General features: G+C 42.1%; 1 protein-coding gene across 3 annotated transcripts in view; it reads left to right on the top strand.

The window, feature by feature from the left end:
• The window catches only part of LOC120994900 (G-protein coupled receptor 1-like), a 653,505-nt gene that overhangs the window by 18,478 nt on the left and 613,610 nt on the right, over nt 1-21,417 (top strand). For 2 of the 3 annotated variants that reach the window (XM_040423783.1, XM_040423782.1), the window contains exon 2: nt 19,028-19,080. In XM_040423783.1, coding sequence (XP_040279717.1) covers nt 19,028-19,080 — 53 coding nt within the window. Of the gene's footprint in view, nt 1-15,255; nt 15,687-19,027; nt 19,081-21,417 lie in introns of those variants that run through there. The other variant, XM_040423781.1, reaches the window with a different exon arrangement.

The raw sequence follows: 21,417 nt of genomic DNA, 5'->3' as shown, positions 1-21,417 counted from the left end.
GGCGTGTGTTCTCAGGTGCCCCACCCTCCCTCCCTTATCTTCTCATTTCCACAGGGTATGCCCACTTATAGGCCTACCCACGATCGTGGCTCAGGGCACACAACAAGCCATTTAGTCAGGTCAGCTAAGACACGCCTAGCTGGGTTAGGTTGTTCCTGTTGTTTCTCTCCCTAGGGTTCTTCGGATACCTCTTGGCCGTAGCCATGACCACAAATATATATATATATATATGTGGTAGCGCCGTAATCGTACTGACCCAGAGAATAAATAAAACAAGTCAGTTTTACCACATAGTGAACGCTGTAAAAATAAGTCCCGTAAAACTCTGACAAAATTGCATTATTTTATTTTTTTCAAATTCCACCCTATTTCGAATCCCCCCCCCCTTCCCACTACATTGCAATAGTAAATTGTGGCATTTGATAGTACAATTTGTCCTACAAAAAACAAGCCCTCATTTGGCTATGCGAATAAAGTTATGGCTTCGGGAAAGCGAAAAACTGAAAATCGCAGTGTCAGGAAAGGGTTAAAGAGCTTGTCCAGCATCTATGTCAGTAACCACTCCTGTCGGGAGAAGCATACTTGCCTGCTCCCCAATGTTCAGCTCCAACTCCTGGGGTGCCATGCTGTCTTCTCCAGAACGAATGGGGTCACATGTGCCCTGCAACCAGTGAATGCCCGTAGTGGTGACCTGTCCCCTAAGTGGAATGTGACCCAGTGATGTGCCTCTTGGGGGCCACTTTGTATTAACCCATTTCTGTTCTTTTGTTTATACATCGGTCCATATCTGCCTTATACTCCAGTGGAATATTAGGCTGTATAGTGTGATACCGTCTCAGAGGATAACAATTCTAAACTGCAAGTAGTATGCTTAGCTTATTTGGTTGTGAGTTTGTAACTAGTAGAGTACTTGTGTCTGGTACAATGGATGGGGCAGCCAATCAGAAGAAGAACACCACTGGATGTGTGTAATCCACCCTCATCGATATGCAGGAACAGCAAGCAACAGTAAACAAAAAGTTCTCCGGGATCTGATGCCCCCACTATAATACAAGGGTCTTTTATTGTAAATTCAGAGACCAATTACGCGTTACAGTACACTGTTTTCAGTGGGAGGTGCAATACAAACAGAATTTACAAGGATTTCCGCCATGTGAGCATGCCCTTAAATAAGTTGTTAACCCATGGTGAGTTTTTCTTAAGTCTCCCCAGTTGGCTGGATCCGTGATGGTAATGATACTTACCTGGTCCCCGGCTCTCAGTTCCGGCTCCATCCCTGCCCCGCCGGTTCTGCTGATCCTGGGCCTCCCTGCATCAATGTCCGGTTTGAGGTGAGTCATATGGATGCTGCAGCCAATGACTGGCCGCAGTGTTGATGTCACCCACGCTCTAGGTGTACCAGTGACATGACGCATGGGTGACATGTCATCACTGCGGTCAGATGTTAATAATGGGAGACCTGCGGCACCCAAGGGGGTGCAATGAATTCAAAATGCAGTGGCGGAGATCAGGTAAGTTGATTCCCACCAGAGAAGGTCCCCAGGGGTGATGAACCTTTTTAATTAATATTTATAGCCTTTTAATTATCATTGTCAAGTGTTTTTTTTAATATTATTATTATTATACACTGAAAAATTTGACATTACTACTTGGATAATACAAGAAGCTTATATCAATCACCGCAGGTCTGGCCACACTGTGGGGTTTCCAGAAAACGGAATGGATCTGGAGAAAAAATCACCAAGGGTGAGCAACCCCACAAGTTGCGGTTAACATCAGAGTGGTTGCCCCTTTGGCATGTCGGCTTCCCAATGCATCCCAGCGGTGTGTTGGAGGACGGCTGTGAGAATGCATCCACAGCCCCTTTGTTAAAGCAATTGGTGGGGAACATCGCTCTCAGATTTTCACCAATGAGAACTTCTATCTCTCTCTAGGACATGCCCAAAGTTCTTTTAAATGATAGAAACACTTTAATACTGCATTCATGTTTCATGGTTCTTGCCCTTTTGCTGTTAAAACAACTACTATCTCCACAGATAGGTTATTATTTTTTTTTTTTTGCTGATTATATATCTTTATAGCAGTACGATAAGCATGTTGTAAAAAGTTGCATTTCCTCATGTTAACAAACATGATTGCATCACGGTAATGCTTAGTCAGTTGTGCTAGATAAATCATGTAGGTTAACCCAACATATGTCGTCGTGGCCCAAAATTTTGAGAGTGACAGGAATTTTAGTTTTCACACAGTTTACTGCTTCAGTGTTTTTGGATCTTTTTGTAATGTTTCTATGGTATACTGAAGTACATTTATAAACATTTCATAAATTTTTTCACTTTTCTTGACAAATTTATGCAAGTTTATGCAAAAACTTAATGGGCACATTTACTAATGAACTTGTGACACTTTTAGACGTAAAAAGTGTCACAAGGCCCCTTTATTGTCCGGCCATGGGACACAATTTTGGCGCAGACTCGGTTTTGTGTCTTGTACGCCAGTTAGGCGTGACAAGGGCGGGGGCATGTTGGAGCCAGTGCTGGGACCCTAGCCTGGCAAATTAACTTAACTTCAGTAATATACTAGTTATTTAGCATTATGGTTGTGAAGAAAATAGCTTTTTAAGTATAGAAAATTCAGCTCTTCCAACAGAGCAGGTCTGTAGTGTATTGGTTACTTTCTGCCTGCCATAAAGAAGGTCTGGGGTTCAAATCCCGATTAACACCTGTTAAATTATTTCTTTATTAAAAGCCTGTTTGCTGGAAAATCCAACACTGCTTCATTAATATTCACTGAACTGAATACTAATGAAGCTACCAGGCCCTGTTTGGATCTGTGATGTTCCAGACACTCCCAGTGAGTCTAGTGCTGGGAAGTTAACACAGGGTGGAGGTCACAGATCGCAGTTATGCTGGAGGAGTAAAAATGCACTCAGAACTTAATCATCTGATTCATAGTATGCAGCAAGGTTCAATGCTGGTGATATTTTTTTGTGTCACTGGAAAATCCCTTTAAGGCTTCCTGCACACAAACGTTTTCTTTTTTTCCATTTACGTTCAGTTTTTTGCGTTCCGTATACGGAACCATTCATTTCAATGGAACCGCAAAAAAATGGAAGGTACTTCGTATGCCTTCCGTTTCTGTATTTCCATTCAAAGATAGAACATGTCCTATTATTGTCTGCATAACGGACAAGGATAGTGCTGTTCTATTAGGGGCCAGATGTTCAGTTCCGCAAAAAACGGAATGCACACGGATGTCATCCGTATTTTTTGCAGATCCGTTTTTTACGGACCGCAAAATGCTGAAAAAGCCATATGGTCGTGTGAAGGAGGCCTAGGTCTGCATTTAGAAACTCAGGTTTCGGAAAAGCTGTCATATTTGCAAATATGCTTATTTTGACCTGGTGTATTAAAAGAAATAGCATTTATTGTGGTGGTTAAACCCCTTTTAGGCCTCTTTCACACTACCGTATGGCTTTTTCAGTGTTTTGCGGGCCATTTTTTTCCGCATCCGTTCCGTTTTTTGTTTCCGTTGTGTTTCGGTTCAGTTTTTCCATTATTCATTTATAGTTGGTATTGTACCACTTTTATCTAGAATGACCCCCATTTCTTAGCTCTATTGTTTATATATACACTGCTCAAAAAAATAAAGGGAACACTTAAACAACACAATGTAACTCCAAGTCAATCACACTTCTGTGAAATCAAACTGTCCACTTAGGAAGTAACACTGAGTGACAATCAATTTCACATGCTGTTGTGCAAATGGGATAGACAACAGGTGGAAATTATAGGCAATTCACAAGACCCCCCCCAATAAAGGAGTGCTTCTGCAGGTGGTGACTACAGACCACTTCTCAGTTCCTATGCTTCCTGGCTGATGTTTTGGTCACTTTTGAATGCTGGCGGTGCTTTCACTCTAGTGGTAGCATGAGACGGAGTCTACAACCCACACAAGTGGCTCAGGTAGTGCAGCTTATCCAGGATGGCACATCAATGCGAGCTGTGGCAAGAAGGTTTGCTGTGTCTGTCAGCGTAGTGTCCAGAGCATGGAGGCGCTACCAGGAGACAGGCCAGTACATCAGGAGACGTGGAGGAGGCCGTAGGAGGGCAACAACCCAGCAGCAGGACCAATACCTCCGCCTTTGTGCAAGGAGGAACAGGAGGAGCACTGCCAGAGCCCTGCAAAATGACCTCCAGCAGGCCACAAATGTGCATGTGTCTGCTGAAACGGTCAGAAACAGACTCCATGAGGGTGATATGAGGGCCCGACGTCCACAGGTAGGGGTTGTGCTTACAGCCCAACACCGTGCAGGACGTTTGGCATTTGCCAGAGAACACCAAGATTGGCAAATTCGCCACTGGCGCCCTGTGCTCTTCACAGATGAAAGCAGGTTCACACTGAGCACATGTGACAGAGTCTGGAGACGCCGTGGAGAACGTTCTGCTGCCTGCAACATCCTCCAGCATGACCGGTTTGGCATTGGGTCAGTAATGGTGTGGGGTGGCATTTCTTTGGAGGGTCGCACAGCCCTTCATGTGCTCGCCAGATGTAGCCTGACTGCCATTAGGTACCGAGATGAGATCCTCAGACCCCTTGTGAGACCATATGCTGGTGCGGTTGGCCCTGGGTTCCTCCTAATGCAAGACAATGCTAGACCTCATGTGGCTGGAGTGTGTCAGCAGTTCCTGCAAGACGAAGGCATTGATGCTATGGACTGGCCCGCCCGTTCCCCAGACCTGATTCCAATTGAGCACATCTGGGACATCATGTCTCGCTCTATCCACCAACGTCACGTTGGACCACAGACTGTCCAGGAGTTGGCAGATGCTTTAGTCCAGGTCTAGGAGGAGATCCCTCAGGAGACCGTCCGCCACCTCATCAGGAGCATGCACAGGCGTTGTAGGGAGGTCATACAGGCACGTGGAGGCCACACACACTACTGAGCCTCATTTTGACTTGTTTTAAGGACATTACATCAAAGTTGGATTAGCCTGTAGTGTGTTTTTCCACTTTAATTTTGAGTGTGACTCCAAATCCAGACCTCCATGGGTTGAAAAATTAGATTTCCATTTTTTTATTTTTGTGTGATTTTGTTGTCAGCACATTCAACTATGTAAAGAACAAAGTATTTCAGAAGAATATTTAATTAATTCAGATCTAGGATGTGTTATTTTTGTGTTCCCTTTATTTTTTTGAGCAGTGTATATAATGGTGTGCAGCCATTTTGTTTTTTGTAATTATGTTTGCTTCATGGATATGCACCTGTGATTCTGAAGGTTTTAGTCTAAATTTTCTTGCAATATACAGTATACAGTAATTACATAGAAAATATTGGGCTGGGCATAACATTTTCAATAGATGGTTCCGCGAAAACGGAACAGATACGGAAGACATATGGATGGATTTTGCGGACCCATTGACTTGAATGGAGCCACGGAACGTGATTTGCGGACAATATCAGGACAAGACTCAAAATGTAGCGGAACGGAAATGCGTACATACGGAAACTGAATGCTCACTGAGTACATTCAGTTTTTTTTTGCGGACCCATAGAAATTAATGGTTCCATATACGGAACGCAATAAACGGCCCGTATACGGAACGCAAAAAACGTTCGTGTGAACGAGCCCTTATTCTCAGTGGCTCAGGCTAGATGATAAATTTTGGTGTACAGCTAGACAGTTTTGTACTTTACACTGACTACGGATTGGCTTACTTTGTGACAGAGTTTTCAGCCAAATTTTGGGCAAAAAATGTCACATCTTAATGCCTCTTTCACACGAACGATTTGAATTTTGTCAGGATACGTTCAGGGTGCATTCAGTGAAACTCGCACCATTTCGCAAACAAATTCAGTCAGTTTTGTCTACATTTGCGTTCAGTGTTCCATTTTTTTTCCGCATGGGTACAATCAGTTTTGATGTGTTTTTCAAGCACTTGAATAAAAAAATTAAGGTTTACAACGTCTCCTAGCAACCTTCAGTGAAAAACGCATTGCATCTGGACTGCATCTGCATTAGATCCAGATGCAGTACGTTTTCACTGAAGCCCCATTCACTTCTAAGGCCCCTTTCACACGGGCGAGTATTCCGCGCGGATGCGATGCGTGAGGTGAACGCATTGCACCCGCACTGAATACCGACCCATTCATTTCTATGGGGCTGTTCACATGAGCGGTGATTTTCACGCATCACTTATGCGTTGCGTGAAAATCGCAGCATGCTCTATATTCTGCGCTTTTCACGCAACGCAGGCCCCATAGAAGTGAATGGGGTTGCGTGAAAATCGCAAGCAAGTGCGGATGCGGTGCGATTTTCACGCATGGTTGCTAGGTGACAGTCTATTCACTGTATTATTTTCCCTTATAACATGGTTATAAGGGAAAATAATAGCATTCTGAATACAGAATGCTTAGTAGGTGATCAATTAAGGGTTAAAAAAAATAAAAAAATTAACTCACCTTCTCCTCTTGTTCGCGTAGCTCCCAGTCTTTACTTCTCAAAAGATGAACTATCGGCTAGGACCTGTGGTGACGTCAGATCACATGCTCCAATCACATGGTCCATCACCACGGTGATGTACCATGTGATTGAAGCATGTGATCTGACGTCACCAAAGGTCCTTTAGCCCATAGGTCATCAAAGAAGTAAATAAGAGACCGGGAGCTACGCGAACAAGAGGAGAAGGTGAGTTAATTTTTTTATTTTTTTTTAACCCTCAATTGATCACCTACTAAGCATTCTGTATTCAGAATGCTATTATTTTCCCTTATAACAATGTTATAAGGGAAAATAATACAATCTACAGAACACCTAACCCAAGCCCGAACTTCTGTGAAGAAGTTCGGGTTTGGGTACCAAACATGCGTGATTTTTCTCACGCGAGTGCAAAACGCATTACAATGTTTTGCACTCGCGCGGAAAAATCGCGGGTGTTCCCGCAACGCACCCGCACATTTTCCCGCAACGCCCGTGTGAAAGAGGCCTAAGGGGCCAGGGCTGCCCATTTCTCTCTAAGGCCCCTTTCACACGAGCGAGTTTTCTGCGCGGGTGCAATGCGTGAGGTGAACGCATAGCACCCGCACTGAATCCTGACCCATTCATTTCAATGGGTCTGTGTACATTAGCATTTTTTTTCATGCATCCGTTCTGCGTTGCGTGAGAATCGTAGCATGATATATATTCTGTGTTATCACGCAGCCCTGGCCCCATAGAAGTGAATAGGTCTTCAGTGAAAAACATTGTAGGGCTACATGCACATGAACTTTGTTTGTTTCCGTGTCCATTCCGTTTTTTTTTTGCGGATGGGATGCGGACCCATTCATTTTAGTGGGTCCGCAAAAACCACGGACCCACAGTGAACGCCATAAAAAAATGACAGAATTGCTGATGTATTCTTAGTTGCCATCGAAAAAACATAATAACAACGATCAAAAAGTGCCATTTACTCCAAAATTATACCAATGAAAAATACAAGTCGTCCTGCAAAAATTAAGACCTCACACAACTCCATAGAAAGAAAAATAAAAAAGTTATGAGTCTTGGGAAGCGGCAATGCATACTGTAGCAGCTGTCCGCGTCCGGACAGCACACCGTGTGCTGTGTGCATCAGTATGTCTGTTCCGTTGCCCTGCAAAAAAAAATAGTGCATGTCCTATTGTTTTCTAGTTTGCGGACAAGGATAGGCATTATTACAATAGATCCGCAAAAAAAACGAATGCCATGCGGAACGTCATCCTTTTTTTTGCGGATCTGCAATTTGCGGAACGCAAAACACATACTGTCGTGTGCATGTAGCCTAATCCGGATGCAAACCTGATGCAATGCGTTTTTCATTGATGGTTGCTAGGAGATATTGTTTGTAAACCTTCAGGTTTTTTTTTTTTTCACGTGGTGAAAATTGCATCAAAACTGATTGCAGCCACGTGAAAAACTGAAACACTGAACTCAGATGCAGACAAAACTGACTGAACTTGCTTGCAAAATGGTGCGAGTTTCACTGAACGCACCCTGACACAATCCGCATCGTCCGTGTGAAAGAGGCCTGAGCCTTCCTGTCTACCACTGAGCAATGTTCCCTTGGCAGACGAGGCACAGTGGATTATTCTTTTTTGGCCACTGTGTTTTTAATACATAACTTACTTCTTATTTCCATATGACCTCTGCGGTGGAGGCTGGCGTATATCTTCACTTTACCAAATGCTTTCCGGTTTAATCAACATAATTAGGCAGTCTTTACCTCTCTCAGGCTAATTAGAACTAAATCATGAAAGGTCATATAAATTTATTTCGTATGTTCAGATAAATACATTTTTATTATACAGTCCTAACATATATTATAATTCCAAATGATGGTAAAAGTTCACATTCGGCGCGTAGCGTTGGGTTGGAAAGTCCTGTCGTAATGCAGCTATTGTGACTCCAAGGCTTCATCTTAATATATAATCCGTACCAGAGGCAATTGACCTTTTAGTTAAAATGCTGCACAAAGCCCAGACCAGACACTTCTTACATCAGAGTAGTCATTTTACAAATGTCAATTAGCTCTGAGAAGTGTCTTGTCCTCCAGTGAGATTCATTCTGTGCCTGCAGTGATGTGCCTGGTACAGACGGGACCGGCTCACTCATAGCGCCATAAATACATCTTCACAGCTTCCTAGTTCCTACTACAATGCTTCTTTTAGGATCTTCTTTATCATTAGTAATCACTGCATGCTCATGGTCCCTGCACCCCACTTATGCCGTGCAGTACAATCTCTCGCCTGAAGTACCACCTGGGAATTTAGGCATACTGTAGCAGCTGTCACCTTGCGCTGATAATTTAGTAACATAATGATGGATAACTATGTGAAGAGTCCAATAGAAACTGACATTGTCTTACTGCAAACTGTTGGGGAGTGCGCTTCTTAATGACTAGGTCTGAAAAGGCCTTAAAGGGGTTTTCCAGGATTAGTGTAGTTTTTAACAAACCTGCTCATGTAGTTGCTTACTTCAAGTACATCTTCTCTATACAGTTCTGTTTTTTGAATTTGAACTCTCCAGACTCATTTTCAGCATGTAATTAGATCACTGGTTTGTTTACATCCTGAATGTAGCACTTCCTGTTGCTGTATCCAACCAAACCCACGATGCACTTCTCCTTTCTCTGTCACAGTTCCAGCACCGCCCCTAACAACTCCCAGCTAGTGTATAGCTCCTCCCACCCATCCAGTTACATAGACACTCCCCTTTCACTGTCCCTAACAACGCCCAGCTAGTTAATAGCTCCTCCCACCCAGCTTGTTACATAGATATTCCACAATCACTGCCCCTATAACAATACCCAGCTAGTTTATAGCTCCTCCCACCAGCTAGTTACATAGACACTCCCCATCACAGCCCCTTACAACTCCCAGCTAGTGTATAGCTCCTCCCACCCATCTAGTTACATAGACCCTCCCCTATCACTGTCCCTAACAATGCCCAGCTAGGTTATAGCTCCTCCCACCAAGCTAGTTACATAGACATTCCACAATCACTGCCCCTATAACAATACCCAGCTAGTTTATAGCTGCTCCCACCAGCTAGTTATATAGACACTCCCCATCACTGTCCCTAACCACGCCCAGCTAGTTTATAGCTCCTCCCACCCAGCTAGTTACATAGACATTCCACAATCACTGCCCCTATAACAATACCCAGCTAGTTTATAGCTCCTCCCACCAGCTAGTTACAAAGACACTTACCTATCATTGCCCCTTACAACTCCCAGCTAGTGTATAGCTCCTCCCACCCATCTAGTTACATAGACACTCCCCTATCACTGCCCCTGATGCTGCTTTTACCTGCTCATGGACATAACATCAAAGGAAATAAGAAAGAGCTAGATGGATATGGTCATGTGACCACAGCCCAGAACAGAAGATAGAAACAATAAAGGTAAAAGAAATACTGTACAAAATTACGGATACTTTCATAAATTATTATTTTAAGGGCTGTTAACCGGAAAAATAAGCCTTTAATGATCAGACTTTTTTTTTCGGGCTACCAAAATCATTTTTGGCTGTTTATCAATATCTTTCTATTATAGTTTGAATTGTAATAAATATAAATAATTGTTTTGTGAATATTTTGTACATAGGTATATTATCCCCTTAGTGACCACCCATATGCCTTTTTACAGCAGTCAGTAAGGGGCCTTAGGCTGGGCCTCCGCTTTTTTACAGCGGCCAAGTCTAAGCGCTACATGGGTGCATCGGGGAGCAGGGGCCCGGCTCTCACATGAGAACCGCGGCCCTGCTCTAACAGCCTTGACCGGCAGGAGTGCCGGTCCGGGCTGTTTAACACTTTACATGCGGCGGCATGTAAAGTGCTGACAGAGGGAGCGGACTCCCTCTGTCTCCCATTGGCACCCCGCAAATGCGATCACGGGGTGCCGATGTGTTGTGAAGGCTGGTTGGGGTCTGGTGTAGGCCTCCTGGTCAATGTCAGAATAGCACTGATATTAAAATGCAATGCACTATAGGGAAAATGCTTTGCATTTTAAAATCAATCAGAATGTTTTCTGTTATAGTTAAGTGGTAAAAAAAAAGTTAAACATTCAATAAAAAAAATACACGCTTTTCAATAAAAAAAATAGCAAAAAAAAGAATCTCCCCCATATGTTTGTTATTGCCGCGTCCGTAATGACCCGGACTACATAAATATGTAAATTATCCCCTACAGTGAACGCCATAAAAAAATGACAGAATTGCTGATGTATTCTTAGTTGCCATCGAAAAAACATAATAACAACGATCAAAAAATGCCATTTACTCCAAAATTATACCAATGAAAAATACAAGTCGTCCTGCAAAAATTAAGACCTCACACAACTCCATAGAAAGAAAAATAAAGTCTTGGGAAGCGGCAATGCAAAAACATTTTTTTCTTTTAAAAAGAAAAGGGGTTTTATTGCAAAAAAGTAGGAAAATGGAAAAAAAACTATATGCATTTGGTATCACTGTAATCGTAGTTACACAGAGAATAAAGATATTATATTATTTATACCAAAAAATGAACGCCATAAAATTTATAATGTAAAAACACAGTGGCAGAATTGCTGCTTTTCCCACCTCCCTCCCAGAAAGTTAATAAAAGTTAATCAGAAAGTTATGTGTACCCCAAAATGGCACCATTAAAAACTACAACTTGTCCCGCAAAATAGAAGCCCTCATAAAGCTATATAGACGGGAAAAATAAAAAAATTATAGCTCTTGGAACGCAACCATGAAAAAGGAAGAAAAACGCTTGGTCAGTAAGGCCCAAAACAGGCTGGTCACTAAGGGGTTAATAAAGATGTACATCAGGAAACAAACTGTAAATCCAGGATTTGTAAAGCGTTTTCATTTCTTACTCCCATCTCTTCGTCCCTGGAGCTGTAACTTTTTTATTTTTGCTTTCACATAGCTGTAGGAGGGCTTGTCCTGCAAAAAACAAGTACTTTCTACAAGAATTTTGGTACCATTTACTGTTGCATACAATGTACCGTAGTTGGGTTTTGCCTTTACAGTGTTCCTTGTGTGGTAAAACTGACCTTTTACCTTGATTCTCCAGGTCAGTACAATTACGGCGATACCACATTTGTATTGTTTTTCATGTGTTTTAATACCTTAAAAAATAAAAGCTTTGGAAAAAAAGAATTTTTTTCTTTGTATTGCTCTATTCTAACCCCCATAACTTTTTTTTTAAGGCTACAGAGCTGTGTGAGTGCTAATTTTTTACGGCGACATTTGGCTTTTCAGTAATACCATTTTGGGGTGTGTTTGACCTTTTGATAATTTTTTTTTTCAATTTTGTTGGGTAGGAGAAGCAACGAAAAAATTACACCATTCGATGTATGGGATAAATACCGTACTTGTAATAACAAAAGAAAAAAATCTTCAGTTCATCCATGCTGACTTAGCGGCCATGCAGGGAACTCCCGACCAGGGAAAAACACGTTGACCGCTTTGTGATTCTTATCTGCCACATGGATTTTTAAAGTTACTAATAAAAGTGGATGGATTTTACTATGGCCTGGATGCTGGAAGTTGGTTTTCTTATACTTTATATATTACTATTTACATATTTTAATTGTACGGTTGTTTAAGGACACACCAATGCCAGTGATGTTTATTTTTACTCAAAGCAATTTATATTCTTACAGGAAGTATAGAAATATCTAATTTGAAAGAACCTTCCCTTATTTAAAAAATAACTTTTAATAAATCCGTTAAAACCACATAGAAAACCCCTCAAACAATTGAAAAGATGTATATACCCTCACTTTTTTCACCCATTTTCCAGAGACGAAGCAAGGGGGAGTGGCCTGGGAGGCTGTTATCTATTTAAAGCGCCAGATATAAACATGACTGAGACGCCATATACATGTCAGCCCATATCTTTTAGCTGAGGCTTCCTTTTGAGCCCCAATCATGGGGCTCTTTACCGTCTGGTACTATTTATCATCTATAGGCTAAATATATTTTTGATCCTTTTTGTCCCCTGAGGAACCAGCTTTCTGTGCTGGGGAAAAGCCGTGTTGGGACACATTCATAATGAGACTCATTGATCACTTTTAGTGATATTGATTTTTTAAAAATTGCTTGAATCTGTATTTGGCCTTTTTTCATCTAATCTTCATCTCTGGGACAAAGACTTATACACTGCCTGTCCCAAAAAAAAGTCGCCACCCAAAAAAAAAAAAAAAAAGGTCACACGCTCTAATATTTAGTTGGACCGCTTTTAGCTTTGATTATGGCACGCATTCACTGTAGCGTTGTTTCGATAAGCTTCTGCAATGTCACAAGATTTATTTCCATCCAGTGTTGCATTAATTTTTCACCAAGATCTTGCATTGATGATGGTAGAGTCTGACTGCTGCGCAAAGCCTTCTCCAGCACATCTCAAAGATTCTCAATGGGGTTAAGGTCTGGACTCTGTGGTGGCCAATCCATATGTGAAAATTATGTCTTATGCTCCCTGAACCACTCTTTCACAATCTGAGCCCGATGAATCCTGGCATTGTCATCTTGGAATATGCCCGTGCCATCAGGGAAGAAAAAAATCCATTGGTGGAATAACCTGGTCCTTCAGTATGTTCAGGTAGTCAGCGGACCTCATTCCTGGAGCACATACTGTTACTGAACCTAGACCTGACCAACTGCAGCAACCCCAGATCATAGCACTGCCCCCGCAGGCTTGTACAGTAGGCACTAGGCATGATGGGTGCATCACTTCATCTGCCTCTCTTCTTACCCTGATGCGCCCATCACACTATCACACTGGAACAGGGTAATTCTTGACTCCTCAGACCACATGACCTTCCATTGCTCCAGAGTCCAATCTTTATGCTCTCTAGCAAATTGAAGCCTTTTTTTCTGGTTTGCCTCACTGATTAGTGGTTTTCTTACGGCTACACAGCTGTTCAGTCCCAATCCCTTGAGTTCCCTTCGCATTATGCATGTGGAAATGCTCTTACTTTCACTATTAAACATAGCCCTGAGTTCTACTGTTATTTTTCTTCGATTAGATTTCACCAAATGTTCTTAACCCAATTTTAGTAGTTTCTGCAATCTCCTTAGATGTTTTCTCTGCTTGATGCATGCCAATGATTTGACCCTTCTCAAACAGACTAACATCTTTTCCACGACCACGAGATGTGTCTTTCGACATGGTTGTTTAAGAAATGAGAAGCAACTCATTGCACCAGTTGGGGTTAAATAACTTGTTGCCAGCTGAAAGATAATCGCCCATGCAATAATTCTCCAATAGGAGGCTCATAACTATTTGCTTAGTTAAATCCAGGTGGTGACTTTTTTTTGGACAGGCAGTGAGTGTATAATAGTCAGGGCACCAATAGGCACCAGAAATGGCTTAGCCACTGAGTGGTGGGGTCGCCCCTTTCGGAGCCGGTGCTCTGCCTATAGGTAGGGATAGGGAAGGGACATGATGGGGACAGTAAGGATTTTTGTCCCATGAAGCTTATGCCACCTACCTTCTATTCCATGATATGTGATTTTACAAACTCTAAGTAACAAGGACACTAATGAGTCCCACCGGATGACAACTACTTGTATGATCTTTTCAATTGATTGAGGGGTTTTCTATGTGGTTTTAAAGGATTTATTAAGTTATTTTTTTAAATAAGGGAAGGTTCTTTTAAATTAGATATGATGTTTATTTTTATTAGAATTTTTGAGAAAGGAGGGTGATTTGAATTTTTATTAAAAAAAATTAAAATATTTTTTAAACAGTACACACCCTGCAGCCCCTGGACCCTGGTGCCCGCTGTGTGATCTTTAAACCCCGCTCTTCCGCTATACGCGTATAGTGCTGAGAGAAGAAATTAAGCATCCAAGATGTCTGAAACTCATAAGTCTACTTAGGCTACTTTCACACTCATGTTTGGTGTGGATCCGTCTTGTATCTGCACAGACGGATCCACACCGATAATGCAAACGCTTGTATCCGTTCATAGTAGATCCGTTTGCATTATTCATAAAAAAAAAAGTCTAAGTCAGAACAGATCTGTCTTGACTTACATTGAAAGTCAATGGGGGACGGATCCGTTTTCAATTGCACCATATTGTGTCAGTGAAAAACTGATTCTTCCCCTTTGACTTACATTGTAAGTCAGGACTTACAATGTACTTACATTGTAATACAATGTACATACAATGTACTTACAATGTGACTTACATTGTAAGTCAGGACGGATCCGTTTGGCTCTGCATCGTCAGACGGTCACCCAAACGCTGCAAGCTGCATCTTAGTGACCGTCTAAAAAACGCAATGGAGACCAAACGCAGCCAAATTGATGCATTCTGAACGGATCCTTATCCATTCAGAATGCATTGGGGCTAAACTGATCCGTTTTGGGTCGCATGTGAGAGCCCTGAAACGGATCTCACAAGAGGACCCAGAAACGCCAGTGTAAAAGTAGCCTTAGAGAGGTTGTTGATTTGCTCAAATAAAAATTTATGTTTTTAACATCTGGATTGTGGACCTAATTATTTTTTGTCCCATTAGATCCATGTGTGGGATGCTGCTTTTATGAACCTGTGAGCTGAGTTTCGTCTACCGCTAAGTGGACATGTACATGTTTAAGGGGGTTCTATACTTTTGTATTCGTATAGTAGGTATATGTTCCACAACACTTTGTAGTCCTCTATTCCATGACACTCCAATCTTAGTAAATAGTACTGTATTTTTTATGTCAAAACATTTTAACCTTTCCCATTACGTTCCCTGCTTTAGGCTACCCAGTGCAGCTGTCTTGCCTTTTTCAGTTTATTTCTTCTGTATCTGTGTGTTTTGTACCTGAGATGGAGAATCACGTAGAAGCCTAAATGGATTATTATTGTACTAAGTAGCAATCATGATCCCAGCGTAATGAACATGTGCTAATCATAAAGGAATTATATTTCTGCCTTGCAGCGAGTCGTGAAATCGCCAATAAAATGTCACACATCACTCTGGAGATACAGACAGCCATAAATCAGAGTGGTCTCCTAATGGTTTACGGACATCTGTGTGCACGTCTCCGCTCTGCACGTCTTCCAGCTTCTCTGCGTTTGGCATTATTGCTGTGGAAGCTGCCTCTCGGGTCTGATGCCATAGGCAGCGCAGACTCCTTTTGCTTTGAGAAGGCTCCATATCCCCAGCGATCGCACATGCCATCAGGTACAGCCTTCTGTGCTGTAAGACAATTTCCTACATGACTTGCCCGCGAAAATCCCACGGTGCGGAATATAAATCTTGTTTTCTTGAAGCGACTTTTCCCTTGCAGGGATGCTCTTGAGTGAGCCATTATGTCTTATTAACGATCCACTGCCATGGAAACATGTTCGGGCAGCCAGCCAAGGAAGCAGGCTGCGAGCATTTCGCTAATTACCGTACCTTGCCGATTGTGGGAATAGAATGCTACCTCCACTGGCTCTTTATTAGTTAATTGTACCCATTGGTTAGTTGTGCTTTTAGTACTGAAGGGGTCTTACAGCTCCATTTTTTATCTTTTCAAATAATGAACTCCTGGCTTCAAGAGATGGTCAGTTTTATCTTTCACTGACTTTTGCTAGTGGCGAGACATATTTTTATTAATTGATCATTAAGAACATAAATATATTCATTTCTTTTGAGAATCATTCTGGGAAACAAAGAAGTTTCTCTGAGTGAATCTATTATAGTAAGAATCCTTTATTCTTGCAACCAGCGGACAAAAAGTCTCGATGGCATGATACAAAATTAATCCTCACTGGCAGGTATAATCCAGAAGCCCTGACAGATACTTGGAGGGCCAGAACCGGACCTTCAGAAAGCCTAAGGGAAGAAAGCATCGGTGAACGTCTTCAGAACAAAGAATGAAACGGGAAGTCTTAATACAACGCAGTGTGGAATTTTATTCATCTTTTTTTTTCCGTATAGGGACAGATGGAAGAACTTTACACCCCCAGAGACTATAGGCAAACACTATATTAACTGGTTCTCTGGGATTTTTATATTGATGGCCTATCCTCAGGATATGAGATTGTCGGGGGCAGCTGCGGCACCCAATAAAGCCCTAGTGAGCGCCACAACCTCATCACAGCTTACTTAGCACTGAGCTGTCCATTTGATAGCAGCTGTACTTGGTATTTTGGCTCAGCCCCATTCACTTGAATAGGACTGAGACGCACATAGGCCATGTGACCGATCAATGTGACGTCACATGGCCTAGAAAGAGGCGCCGCGGCCTCTTCATACAGCTGTTCGATGAGGGTGCTGGGAGTCTGACCCCCCTGATCTGATATTTATGATCTATCCTGAGGATAGGCCATCAATATTAAAACCCCGGAAAACCTCTTTAACCTCTTAAAAGCGTCAATAGACAGCTATTTGAAATCATAAGACATTTAATGTACACCCACTGTTGGTTGGCAGTATTTCCTCCTGTGTACGCTTTCACCAGCTAGAATGATCCATCATAGTGACATCCGTATCCTTGAAATTTGGCCAAAAAATTATTCCCAGTCATTAGTATTGCTAAACACCTGTACTTATTTTAAGTGCTGAGATCCTGAAGGAGGAAGCAGGCGCTCATGCACTTGTATGGTCGTGAAGTCAAAGAGAAGCTCACCCATAGAGTGGGGCAGGCGGGATGTCGCGAGGGGCTATGTCCTCTTCTCATCCAGTAGAAAACAGTGTGACCAGCACAGCAACTGCCAGATGCAGCAGTTGAATCGTTTTCTGACAAGACGCCAATACATTTTGAAAAGAGAGGAATCGTCAGCATCCGCCTATGTTCCAAACTTTATTTCCTCTTGAACATAATAGTAAACCATGTTTGGGTTTAGTGGCAGCAGTTGCACTTGATGAAGGCCTCTGTGTGGGTCAACATGATTTATCAAAACTTGTGCAGAGGAAAACTGATTTGGTTGCCTCTAGCAACCAATCAGATTGATGATTTCATTTTCCAAAGGTGACCTGAAAAATGAAAAGCGAAATCTGATCGGTTGCTATAGGTAACACACATATAGGGCCCATTTACATGGGCTGATTCACCCGGCAATTATTTGGAACGGTTTGTTTCCGATCATTGGCCAGTGTCCAACTGCCATAGATATGCCTTTATATGCATCAATCAACCCCTCTCTATGGGAATGAATGATCGCTATTACGATCATTTGTCCTTGTACAGATTCATTGTTTGTTAGCAGCGGTTCCTGTGTTCACAGGACAATGTTTTGCCAGCAGACAGGCTTTTTATGTGCCGCATGATGCGATCACCCGATGAACGAGGGTTTGGTGGTGCCTTTACATGGGTCAGTTATCTGAAATGAACGTTCATGTGACCATTTGTACCTGATAACTTGGTCTTTGGCCTGTATAAAAGGGCCCATAGGCTTTTCAGGTGACCAGAACCCCTTTAAAAAGAAGTAATCTAAAAATGAAATGGTACAATAAAAAATTACTAAACTTATCATCACATCTACGTATGCTTCTGCCACATACCATTGACCATTGGTTGAGCGGGACCAAATGGCTGCACCTAAAGCACTTTAGTATATAGGGTGCCATGAATATAGCCATGTGGTCCCACTCAGTTGATGACTTTGATTACCGTAGAGGTGACTAATATTTTAGTCAGTTTTAGTGTACATATTACCTTCCAGTATGCAGCCCAGCTGCTGCAGTATCAGCTGGAGAATAAGTGGTGCTTTATCACACTTTGTGAGATAACTGGGGAGCAGGAAGGTTCAGAAATACAGTATTATTTATCAATGTATAAACTAAGAGGGACATAATCAATTCTACTGTCAAATTTAGACTATTCTCCACTGATTTGTATTTTATTTATAATTTATTCTACTTGGACCTCACACGCAGCCATATCCAATTTTTGGTCTGCCAAAAATGGATCCATAAAAAAACATACAGGGGCATATTTATTAAGACCGCGTTTTAGATGCATGTCTTAATAAAGCCCCACGGCTGGCAGTGGTGCGCTGGAGTTAAAAAAAAGAGGTGCCGACCTTTCCATAACTTCAGCGCGTCCAGCGCCACTACTAAATGGAAGACCGCTTCCTAGCTCACAGATGCCTGAAATATGCCTAATTTAGGCATATTTCAGCTTAGTAAATAACCCCCATATCTTCCATGTGCATTCCTTCTCCCCCCCCCCCCCACTCCTATCAATAAAAAAGGGCTATTCTCATCTGCAAACACGGATAGGAAAAGGACCTGCACTGAGATTGGGGCCCACTGCGATATGAAGAACACAGACTAGTAGTTAAGAATACTTTACGAGAAAAACGGATAGCACATTGATGAAAAATATACTTGTGTGCATGATCCCTTATTTTGCAAAAACACGGCTATACTGTATATCGATAAACATATTAGTAACAGATTTTCTATTGAAGAGTAATTGCCATTACTAGAATTGGACCAAAAGCTTTTGTCCAAACTAGCGTCTAGGGAAGTGAGCTACTTTTTGTTTCAACATGATAAAATTTTTACTGTTTTCATGCTTTTATGTTTTGTAGGTGACCATTACAACAGTGAAGAGGATCACAGCTACGTTCTCCTTAATTGGATGGTAAGAGTTGTTGTCCTTGCTGATATAACTAAATGTGGTGTTAGGATGACTTTGGTAGGTTCTAAAGATTAACCTTCAGTTCAGTTCCTTCATGATTTAGAAATTTATTATCCTAAATAATCCATAACATACCGCATTTTGTGGCAGTGAAATAGCGAAATAAGTTAAATCAATGATCTTCGTTGCACATTGAAGCCCCTGGTCCGCCCAGTGGAAGAAAATGCTGGAGTGCGGCTGTGCTGAAAAATGGATCGGAGCCTCGGAGGGCGTCCCAGGGGTCGGGTCTCCACAGATTATAATGTTATGGTAGCTCCTAGCAACAAGTTATACATTATCAGATATATAATTAAATAATATATAATTAAATAATATTTTTTCCACCTTGCCCATTCGGAATATAAGGAAAAAGCTGATGACAGTCAGCAAGGAAACAGCCTGATGGCCTAATGTTGAGATATTCTGGGCCCTGACGTGAGGTCTTCAGCAAATCTTAAAGGGGATTTTCCAAGACAAATACTGATGACCTATCCTCTATACACCCGCCGATCAGCTGTTTGATAAGGCAGTGGTGCTCACAGTAGAGCCATGGCCTTCTCGCTGCTTTCCCTAGGCCAGTGACATCACGTTCATTGGTCACATGGCCTAGGCTCTACTCAGCCCCATTGAAGTTAATGGGGCTGCGATACCAAGCACAGCCACTATACAATGTGCGGCGATGTTGGTAAGCACGGAGAAGTGCGGCGCTTACATGTGCGCCAGTGCCTTCTCAAATAGCTGATCAGTGTCTGATCCCTACCGATCAGATACTGATGACCTATCCTGAGGATAGTATGTAAAGAGTGGGGTGGGGGGCACACTACAATGAAAACTGAGTGCAATGGCGGTTCAAAACAACAATAGTAACAAACACTGACCACATGGCCCAAGAAAACCACAAAGTAATGCACATCCACTAAATATAAAAACAATACAAGAATTTTATTAGGCTACAAAAGACACACAAACATGATTAAAAATTGTATACAATATAACACGTGCTGGTACAAAACGAGACCATACGCCTACCCTGCTCCCACCAGAAACCACAGATATGGGCAAAATGTATGTAGTCCAAAATAGCAGCATCCAATAATGTGCAACAAACATTGACTATCAAATCCACAATAAATACATAGTAAATAATGATGTGGCATCAAAAAATCTAGTACCTGGACAAGATGAGAATACAAGGACTGCCAAGGTGGGCCTGGGTCAAGAAAATAATTATATTTAGTGGATGTGCATTTCTTTGGGGTTTTCTTGGGCCATGTGGCCAGTGTTTGTTGCTATCCTGAGGATAGGTCATCAGTAGTAAAATCTCATAAATAGACAAATAGTACATCACTTGCTAAAGGCCCCATTAGGTCTCATGTACACAACTGTATGTGTTTTGCGTGCTGCATTTTTCTTTGTCCCAGTAGTAGAAATAGCTGTTCTTGTCCCCAAAACGGACAGTGTGCTGTCCGCATTTTTTGCAGTCCCATAGAAATGAATAGTCAAACAAAACAATAGCTGATCTTAAGGAGACCAGCTACAGAAAACACTTTGGAGCCTCATTTAAGAGTCTCAACACAGCAATCCAAAGTGCAAAGCTCCCTGGGAAACAGTGATATGCTAAATAACTGTGGAGCCCCAATTATGGGTCTTCAACACAGTGAAAGCCAGATATCCCTCAAAGGAAGGAAAACCAAGCAAAGGGGTGTCCCCATTACAGAGATCACCAAATCCACAATATTAAGTGGCCCCTATGTCAAGATCCCGTTCTTTTACAATAGAAATGAATAGATCCACGTTTGAACTGCAAAAAATGCGGATCAGTCACGGATCAAAACTATGGTCATGTGCATGAGGTCTTAAAGGATAACTGTCACATTTAGACCCTAATTTCAATTTTCATATATGAAGTTACTAATAACATGATATTCCAGAATCAGTTACTATTAGACTAACTTACCCCATATTTAATAAGATTCAGCCCTTAGCAACCAGTCTGCATAAAACTGCAATTTCACTATTCAGTTAAGATGGCCGCCACTGCCCTAACCCTAAGGCTAATCCCGCCTGCCCTCACTACCCACAATGCATTGAGCTCCTCACATGCACTAGCCAGTAACAATAGCCCCCCAAAAGTGTCAGTAACCAGAGCCCTCCCCCCTAAAGGGTTAATCTCCTGCAGCACAAAGGGGTCCTCTTACCACATGTTGCTTTCATTTATACACTGAGCAGATGGCAGATCTTCCTTCCCTGGTCTGCGCTGCTTCCACTCTGCATTCTCCAGCTCTGCTGAGTGAGGGAGCG

The sequence above is a fragment of the Bufo bufo genome, chromosome 3, assembly GCF_905171765.1.
Source record: "Bufo bufo chromosome 3, aBufBuf1.1, whole genome shotgun sequence".
Lineage (NCBI taxonomy): Eukaryota > Metazoa > Chordata > Amphibia > Anura > Bufonidae > Bufo > Bufo bufo.
Note: the sequence above shows the minus strand (reverse complement) of the source record. Positions and strands in the feature narration are given on the sequence as shown.